Below are 9,948 nucleotides of genomic sequence, written 5' to 3'. Positions count from 1 at the left end.
AACAATTGTGGTAATTGTAACATTTATTTTGAAAAAAAATGCACATTTTAACCTACAACAACTGAAGAAGAAACAAGAAACAACGCTTGTTTTCTTCTGAGTCATGCATTCTACCATTAACAAGATAACAGCCACAGTGGATATTTTCTGGAGAAACTGGAATGTATAATCAGTCCATCTGCATCTGGGATCTGGATGTTCTGAAAACTGCTGTTGATTTCTGGGATACGTAGTTCAAGATGGCTTTACTGTGTTGTCAGGGCACAGCAGCAGTGCTTCAGAGGCGGTCAGAGGAGGAGGAGTTTGTGGAGGTCGGCAGACTCGGACCATCAGATTATTTTGGTAAGTCAGAAAAACTCAAGACCCTGACAGACATCGGTCATCTACACTGCCCTGCAAAGGCAAAATGCAGTAACATGAGTTACATTGAGTCATAACCACTGTATTACTTTCTAAAATCTGTTTTTTTGTAGAGAAAATATTATTCCATACAGAAAATAGCTGCTTAAATTTAATTAATTACAAAAAGTAACTAAAAACCAAAACACGGTATATTTACTTTGACCGTGTAGTTACTGCATTCTGCCTTTGTATTGCTGCTCGGGCTGCACTTACTGCATTCTTTGCAATAGAGACACAGGTAGCTACGCAAGACAAAGTAAGAGTGCAAATATCAAACAAAAGCTAGCTTGTGAGATAACTGCAGCTAGCCTTAGCTCAAACTGATTTCCCCCTAGTTGTTAGCTGTAAATGACAAATATCCATTTTGATTAAGTGACTTTTTCATTATACAGTTTGTTAGTCCACATAAGTAAATAAGACCGCAGCTCAATCCCTTAATGATGTGGAAGACAAAAGAAACAGCTATACTCCTGCTAAAGGTAGCTAGCTTAGCAGATATCAATAGCTGCATCTCATTTTTTGACTGGTGAATTTTGTGTGATTTGGTGTGGTTAAGCTATCTTTAAGCAAATACTTAAATGTATTAAATTGTAAATGAATGCTTATATTGATTTCCGTATTAATATTACTAGTACTCGGACAGTTACAAACTTGGCCAATCTCAGAAACACAAGATTCCTAAAAGCTATGGACTGTAAATAAACTACAGTATGGTTAATTTTTGCAAAAAGAGTAGTTCAAATGGATCAGAAAGCTGAGAGAACACACATTGTTGGTAGGTGCTACAGTTTCTCTGAGCATTCCCTTAAGATTATCTGAAGGCAGAGTGCACTATCTGCATTTTTTAGCTATCGTGTGGATTCTATGACAGATTTTTTTTTTTCTTCAGCCTAAAGAGACATAAAAAAGCATTACAACCTTTCTATCTATTTTACAGTTTGCTGCTCTGCCTGTAAGCTTTAAACTCCTTTTTCTCAACTTCAATGTTTCTGTAGTTACTGTACTCTGCCTTGTAGGGCAGTAGAGCATAGGTACTTTTTCAGTTTGACCAGATAGTTGATTACATTACCTTCTTGGATGAGCTGCTCAAATGTCATTGGATGCATGGTGTGACAGCCAAAAACATCCCATGTATACAGTATAAAATAACAAAGCAGGACACCATCAGCAAACTGATATGCCTGTGTGATCTTTGTAAGACTGGTTTTCTTTCCTGTGTCCCCCAGGTGAAATCGCCTTGTTGATGAACCGGCCCCGTGCTGCCACTGTTGTTGCATGCGGACCCCTCAAGTGTGTCAAACTTGACCGGCCGCGGTTTGAGCGAGTCATGGGTCCCTGCTCGGACATCCTGAAGAGAAACATTGAGCAGTACAACAGCTTTGTTTCCCTCTCTGTCTGAGCTTGTTGGCACTTAGACCCTCCACTCTTCTACTACAGGCTCAGCAAGCGCACATCTGCTTTATTTCCTACTTCTACTCTTTCACATATGTAACCACACCCACATGTTCCCCAGGCAAGATCACTTGAATACATCTGCTACTCTTCTTTTTATTTCCTATTTATTGTATCTTTTTGGTTTATACTCAGAAGATAGGATTATTGTCTGTGAAGGGAAGAGTTTTTGAGGTCAGACACAGATGAGTGTTGCTACATGACCTGGTTCTGTAATCCCAGTACTAAAAAGGTGTTTGCATACACTTTGAACATATAATTCAAATTAAATATTGGTGTATGCCTGCCTGACTGTGCGTTCACACTGTGATCACTGTGAGCTCAGAGGTCAGTTACAAGTTATAAAAGTACTGAAAGCTGATCACAACAGGATATTTTGAAATAGCGCCAAGTCAAGTCTATGTATTTATAGAGCCCATTTTTAAGCGTGCTGATATAGTGAAAATTCAATACATTTAGACAATTGAAGTGACAATAATTATATAAAATCCACAGATGACATCAAATAATGTAGAAAAAATAGGAACCTTCATGTAGTCAAAATTAAACTTGTGTAGAAATAGCTGAAGTAAAAAGATGAGTCAAATTAAGACAGAATATAAAAATGTGAATGGAAATGTGAATGGTTTAAGGTAACCAATTCCATAGTCTCGTGGGAATAACAATGAAAAATGACAAGAAATGTTACATTATCAGTTTTTCAGTATTAAGCCAAAGATGTTGACAGTGTGAATACACAGTTACTTAGTTTGCTCTGCAGATCTTCAGTCTTCACAAAGATGCTGTGACAGATGGTGTCCTGCTGACTGAGGAGGCATTATGTTTCTTAAGCGACTGAAATATCTCAGCAACAATTTGAGAAATTTGCTATAAAATTTGGTCTTTCATGTTCCCCTAAGGATGAGTTGTATTAACTTTGGTGATCCTCTGACTTTTCATCTAGTGCCATCATTGAATCAAAATTTCAGTTAGTCCAATGCTTTCATTTATGACCAAATACCAGCAAAACTAATGACATTCCCATCAGCCTCAGCTGTACTGTATGTTTACTACTACTTAGCAAATGTTAGCATACTGACACGCTAAAGTGGTGAACATTCTAAACATGATACCTGCTAAACATCAGTATCATTGTCATTAACATTTAGCTCAAAGTACTGCGGTGCGTAAGTACAGCCTCACAGCAACCATGGCTGTAGACTCTTGGGTTTTTTTGTTTGTTGTGTGTTCTTGTTTTTAATTTATTTATATTTGTTGTCTTGGTGTACCTTGTAGAGACATCTTTTTTAAAGGGTTGCCTTGACATTGAAATTCTTTCTTTTCCTGCGTTTCGTCACACAGTTTGACGTATGTACCAGCCATACACCTACAGTATGGAGGATAGAAAAGGAAAAGAAATGAGAAAGAAAAAAATCAAAATACACAATTATTTTTAATTAAGCTTAACCACTTAGGTCTTGTGGTTTTAATTACTCATAGGTAGTTATAAATGAAGCTTTCATTTCAGCTTTTCTGTTTAACATGTAAGGTTCTTACATTTCACTGAGCATTTTTAGATTGCATTTTCTCCTTGATTTCATTTTTGTATGTCTTATTTGTTTTTAACATTGAATTGGTAATAGAGTGAATAAGAATAATGACATTTTCAATAACATTTGCTCCATATTTAGTTTTCAGTCTCCGTTAAAGGACACTGCAAATGTCCAGGGATCACTTTAACTCTGCTGACATCATGTGCTCTTATGTTGCTCTGTTTATGGCTCTGCTATAAACCTATATATTAAGAGTAAATGACTATATTTTTTTGCACATTTTGTGATATACAAAACTATATTATCAGAGAGAAAATGTTTATATGCTGTTATATTCACTGTTTAGTGTACATCTGATCCTGTCATTTAAAGGGAGCGCAGGTCAATACTTACAACAAAAAAACAAAATAAAACAACAACAACAAAAAAATGGGGGTTACTTCTTGCAAGATCAGACAGCCAGTTAGGAAAGAGATCTACCATATGTCATCCATGACATCTTCATCTGGAGAGTTTCTGTTTCTGTTGTTCTGCACTGATACATGGAAGACACTTGGCATCACAGCTAAGCTGGACCCAAATATGAAGCTGAGAATTTCCATATTTCAGAGTCTCAATAAGGGATTTAAAAGGTGTTATGGAGGTTCCCATAATGCAGTATCATCTTTGATCTGAACCCCTGTGCCTACTAAATGCCCAGGGCTTTTAAAATGCCATGCCTCTAGTTTGTAACACACTTTTTGTTAAAAAAATTATTTTTTTTTGGTTTTGTTTTTTTCTTCATATGACTTGAGAACCACAGAAGAAATTGTACAGCTGTTTCTAAGGCTGAATAGCACTCATTATGAGAAGACTGCTCTGAATGTGTAAAATTGGTGGAGTGTCTCTGTTAGTAATTAGAGAATCATGTCAGTCATATCTGAGATACATGACAGTTATTTAGTAAGCTCTTGCCCATTACAGCAAAGAAGCAGTAGGGCTGGGTATTGCTTTAGATTTATCAATGCCAGAGCAAAATATGATACCTGAGGTTCAGTGCCAAAAATTTTTTTTTTTATACCTTGCTTTTAGCAATATAAATGTGTTTCTCTACAAAACCCTTACTTAAAGGAGCCAAAGTTGTCAAATTTTAAACATTGTCTAAACAGATACAGCCATACAGGAACTTTGCCAAAAATTTAATACAGTTTAAGTTTAACATCAATCAGAAACTGTGATCAAAGAAACAGTAAAGAAGATGATGCAGTTTAGATGTATTCTTTGGGTGTGGGACAGATTAAGATACTATGTGGACACATTTCAGATGATATCAAAAAGTTAATGAGGTTCAACACTCAGCCCTATCTAACAGTAAACAAATTTACAGGTAGCCCGCTAGTAAACTTGTGTATTTGGATGTACAGTATGTATGTAAGTCAAGCATCACAAACAGTCCTTTCCTTATACTCACTGCTGATGCTTGGCACTCTGTTTTGCATTGTTCTGTTACATCCTCTCATATATTATTTTCAGACAGTGATTCTGAATAGGTAATTACTGTAGCCAGTAGAGACCTGGTTATTAGTTTTGGCCTTAACATTTATTTTGGGCTTGCAGTTTATTGATCTGTTTGTTGTGTTTTTCTGATAAACATGCATCAACAGCATCACACTTGGTGTTAAATGTCTCTGATCTGTTATTTTTCAAATATGTCTTAGATCAGTAGTTTTGCACCCATCGGTCATATGTACAGTATTGTGTAGTTTTGACTTGGTACTGTATTTTTTTCATCAGCTATGTTGCGTTATACTTATAGTATTTCTCATTCACTAGATGGTAGAAAGCTGAGACATTGAGTGTGAATATGTATTGCAGAATTTGTCTTCTACTTCACTTAGAAACCTGGACTGTTTTCAGCCTTAGTTATACAGCTCACTGTGCACCGCTCAGACCATCTGTGATTGTAAAACTGAGAAATCAGAAGCCTGCAGCAAGTCAGTAGACTCGCAGTGAGTCTCTCCAGAGGACCATTCTTTTCTATAATTTTTATGACTTTCATCAGATTGATTGGAGTGATTGTGCTTAAATGTTGGTGTGTTTTGGATCTCTCCGTAGGACTTCCTTACAGCAGGTCAAGCAATAAAGAGATCAGTCTTTTCATTGTGTGCCTTTACATTCTGTGACCTAATCTTGAGGCCCTGACTGAGGAGCACCTGGCTGCAGATTGCAGAACAGGGCAGGGTTCAATGTTGAACATGTAATCCCACTCAATAACCCTAACACTAACCGTAACCATCTAACAACAATGTTTAACCCTGACTAATTTCACTCTGACCTGTAGAGAGGGGTCCTGTATTCACATTTAGTTTCAGTATCTTTATTATTTTAGTTGGTTAAAGTGTTCGCATTGTTCAAAGCACTTGAATTTGTTTAAAGTCAGTGGTGTAAACCAAATACATTAACTCGAGTACTGTACTTAAGTACAGTTCTGAGGTGCTTGAGCTTTCCTCGAATATTTCCATTTTGTGCCACTTTCTAATTCCACTCGGCTACAGTTCAGAGAAAAATGTGCTTTTTACTTAGCTGCATTTATTTGACAGTCATAGTAACAACTTTGTTTTTCTCAACTGATTTGATGCACATCTGCCAGCAAATGACTACAAATGTGGTGATCATATGATCACAACTTCAAATGCATTCAAAGAGCTTTTAATTGGTTGTTTTCAAACTTTTCACACATTTATTATAAAGACAATGTGGTTTGCATAACACTTCACACAAGCTTAAACACTGAGCTTAGATTTCACCTTTATTTCTTCATCAAACAAACACATTGAACACAGTGCTCATGGAAAAAGTAAATGAACCCCTAAATTTAAGGATTTAACTGGTTGAACCTCCTTGAGCAGCAACAACCTCAAACAAGTGCTTCTGGTAGCTGCGAATCAGACTTGCACAACATTCAGGAGGAATTTTGGACCATTCTTCCTACAGAACTACTATAGCGTAGACATCCTATTCTTAGGATGTCTGGTGTAAGAGGCACTCTGAGCTCATTCCACAGCATCTCGATTGGGTTAAGGTCTGGGCTCTGACTGGACCACTCCAAAAGGTGGATTTTCTCAGTTAAGACAAATTTTTTCATAAATGCAGGTAACCCCAAAGGGTCCACAAACCTTTTCTTGCCACTGTATACTCTGCTGTGCAAAAGGTTTATGCATTAAAAGTAAAGTGAGGATGCTTTCAAAAATAATTCCTTGAATAGTTTATCAGTTAACTTTATACAAAATGCAGTAAACAGGAATTTTTTTTTAAAAATCAGATCAAAATTGGCTGTGACCCCTCCTCCTTTGCCTTTAAAACAGCACCAGTTCTCATCGGTACACCTGCACAAAGCTTTTTAAAAGTACTTGGCAGGTAAGTTGTTCCAAGCATCTTGGAGAACGTTCAGCAGTTCTTTTGTTGATTTAATCAGTATCTTCTGTTGTTACGGAAATCCTCTGCTGCTGGTGAGGAATGAAATAGAGACTTCTGCCGAAAAGGTTTTTATTTTCTTTGCAAAGAAAATGTCAATCAACACACAAGCGGTCAAAATGAAGAAAGACCCCATGCATGGGGAGAACTAAGCATTTATACCTGAGGAAACCCCCCCTACCCAAGGGTGTGTTTTCACACCCTGTGGTCTAATGTAGCTATTGGTGCCGACTCCCTAGGGTAGGGGTCACCCAGAAGCCGTCCCGGACCCGGACCTACAGCCAAAAACGAAGGTTATGATTTAAGACCTGACGGGGCGCTTCTATTTTAACCGGCGCAGCTTTTGTAGACTTTACGGTAGTGGTTTAGCGGATGAGGAAACACACAGACCAATTGCATGCGAGTTAAGCCATACCACGTGATACTACTCAGCCAATCAAGTCTGTGCATTCTAGGCGGTAAACATTGCGACTATACAGTGCAGACAGATGCGAGAGTTAGAGGGAAGTTACACATGAAAAGAAAATAGAAAGATCTTTACCATGTTTAGCTCCACATACAACTGCGAGGCACCTTTTTACACAATGAACATAATCGAAACTAAATATCGTTCCAGGCTCACCAATGAGCACCTCCACGTGTATATGAGAATGGCCCTGACTCCATTCAGGCCCAGATTTAAAATCCTGCCCGGACAAGCTAGAGCTCAATTCTCTCACTGAGCAAAGAAGTGGGGGAGTGGGATATAAGAGGAGAAGAAAGGTAAGTGTTCAATTGTTAAGAAGTTTTTTGGGATTTATTATCTGTAAAATTGGTTGACACTGTTGAGTCAAAATGTGAAACCGTAAAAGGGAACTTTATAGTACTTTATTTGAACATGCACAATTTTCACATTTTATTTATTTTCTCTTATTTTGAAATGCAGCCCTACTTTTATTTAGTTAATGAGAGAACATTATACATATCTGCAGTCATACATATATGTTCAGTTTTATGTTACATGACAATAAATCTTGTCAAAAAGTTTTTGTATTGTACTGAATTCATTTGATTTGACAGTCAGGTATAGATTACATGCAGATGTTGATACAACTACGAGGTTACTTAAATATATATATCACACTAAATAGTTAGACATTATGATCTTCCGGACCTTTGCTTCAAGAAATTTTCTCTAACTGGACCTCTTTAAATTTTAGTTGGATACCCCTGCCCTAGGGTGTGTTCCACACCCGAGGCATCCTGCAGGGTTTTGTATGTAGGTGTAAAGTTAAGAGGTCTGGACATCAGAATTTAAAACACAAAAGCACCTGATATCTTGTGGAGGTGGGGTATCTCAAGTAGTTGAAACACAAGGAAATTGAAATTACAATTACAATTTGGTGTCAGAAGTGGGATCCCTCGAGTGATCCCAGTGACAGTGACAGGCCCTCCTGGAAGAAAAAAAAGCTTTCCAGGCTCCAACCTCAAACCCTCTTCTGAGAAGGGAGGACTGACCGCAAACGCCCCAGATCGTTGCTGCTGGGATTCCATGAACACAATTCAGCAAAATTCATCTGGTAAGCATTGAAATATTGACATTTTAATTCTCTTTCTTTTAAATTTAGGATTTAATTTGGCGTAATATTTTCATTTTTATGTTATCCACAATCGTGTCTGAGTCAAGGAATCAGGGGTCAAAGTACAAAAAATTTGGGTTCTTTTTATTGCTTGCGGCGTAAACAAAGCAGTGCTCACAGAGATGTCTGTATTGTAATTGTCGTGCACGACCTCCACGGCTGGAATGGGGAGTAAAGGCTCTGTTGAGGCAGGATCTCCAGAGGGTCCGATTGTGGATATTGTGAAGGAAATATGGGGGTTAAATGTCCGGACAGCTGAGTTTGGATTCCCAATAGGAGGATCCCTCAGTTTAAAAAACATATTATTAGTATAAGTAAAACTGAAAGAAAAAGAACAAATAATGAGAAGGAAAAAGAGATTTTCTGTAAAAAAAATTAGAAATTATAGAAGGTCAAAAAGAATGTTTACAAATGTGGAAAGGGAAAGCAGAAGCCTGAAACAGGAAAATAATGCAGAAACAACTACCCCTTTCATGTGAGAAAGTTGAAACCAATGAAAAACAAAATTTACACACACAAAGAACACCAGACTTGCATATCTCTTCTTCTTTTATTCCACAGTTGGCGGTTTTGAAGCTGGATCCAGACCTCAACAGCAACCCACCAACTCATCTTTCAGCTCCACCACCATACTACCTGGTGACATCCAACGAAAGAAGAGAAACAGACTCCACCATGCCACAACAAAAAACAAGTTAAGGGGCAGCTCATCCTGATGTGTCTGTTCCACTACAAAACTCTACAACCAAACCCTCTTCTCCAATTGGACATAGACTGCAATTTCTCAAACTCCTTTGTTCACCCCACCCCAAACCTGCAGTATGTATATCAATGGAAATTCTAACCATTAACAGCCTCTTCTGAGCTTGTTACAGAAGCTAGTTTTAACAGCTGCAACAGAGTTCATGACACCAGAGGATCTGCATTGCACCTCTAATGTGTCACCAGGACCTGATGAGCCATATGTGGAACGTTGGTTGAGTGAGGGATTCGATAAACCCACACTGACACACGTTTACTGGACACAACATAAATGCACTATATCAGTCTCTCTCACACCAGCTCAATGTGATGTGTACACCATGGACCATTCGGTCCCACACATCACACTTGCAAAACACACATCAAAAAACTGGGAAGATTTGGGCCCATTCATGAAATCATGTCAGCCTGCAGCCGAGTGGCAAAAAACATCTGATCGATCTATTTTATTTTCACCAACACTGCAGTGCAACTTTAAGAGTTTAACATCTGTTTGGCACACTCAAAGAACAATCCAACACTTCTAAATCTTTTTCTTTTTTGTCCGAAGAACAAGCTACAGCTATTACAGCCCCAAAGGAGGTCCCTAAGATACTGTGGGCTGTCAGTAAGTATGATGTTGGCCTCATCAAAGACTGTGAACCTGTTGTCATCACTCCAAAATCAGACTTTAGACCTTGCAAGGCTCAATATCCACTCAAACAAGAAGCCATCGATGCCATAACACT

The 9,948-nt window shown here is 38.0% G+C and overlaps 1 protein-coding gene across 3 annotated transcripts in view; it reads left to right on the top strand.

Annotated features, from left to right (window-relative positions):
- The window catches only part of prkar1aa (protein kinase, cAMP-dependent, regulatory, type I, alpha (tissue specific extinguisher 1) a), a 13,763-nt gene extending 8,257 nt beyond the window's left edge, over positions 1-5,506 (top strand). For all 3 annotated transcript variants that reach the window (XM_040122383.1, XM_040122366.1, XM_040122375.1), the window contains exons 10-11: positions 261-342; positions 1,629-5,506. In XM_040122383.1, the coding sequence (XP_039978317.1) occupies positions 261-342; positions 1,629-1,801 (255 nt within the window). In that variant the 3' untranslated portion in view covers positions 1,802-5,506. The remainder of the gene's footprint in view (positions 1-260; positions 343-1,628) is intronic.
- Positions 5,507-9,948: the final 4,442 nt, after the last annotated feature.

The sequence above is a fragment of the Xiphias gladius genome, chromosome 3 (genome assembly GCF_016859285.1).
Source record: "Xiphias gladius isolate SHS-SW01 ecotype Sanya breed wild chromosome 3, ASM1685928v1, whole genome shotgun sequence".
NCBI classification, from domain to species: Eukaryota; Metazoa; Chordata; class Actinopteri; order Istiophoriformes; family Xiphiidae; genus Xiphias; species Xiphias gladius.
Note: the sequence above shows the minus strand (reverse complement) of the source record. Positions and strands in the feature narration are given on the sequence as shown.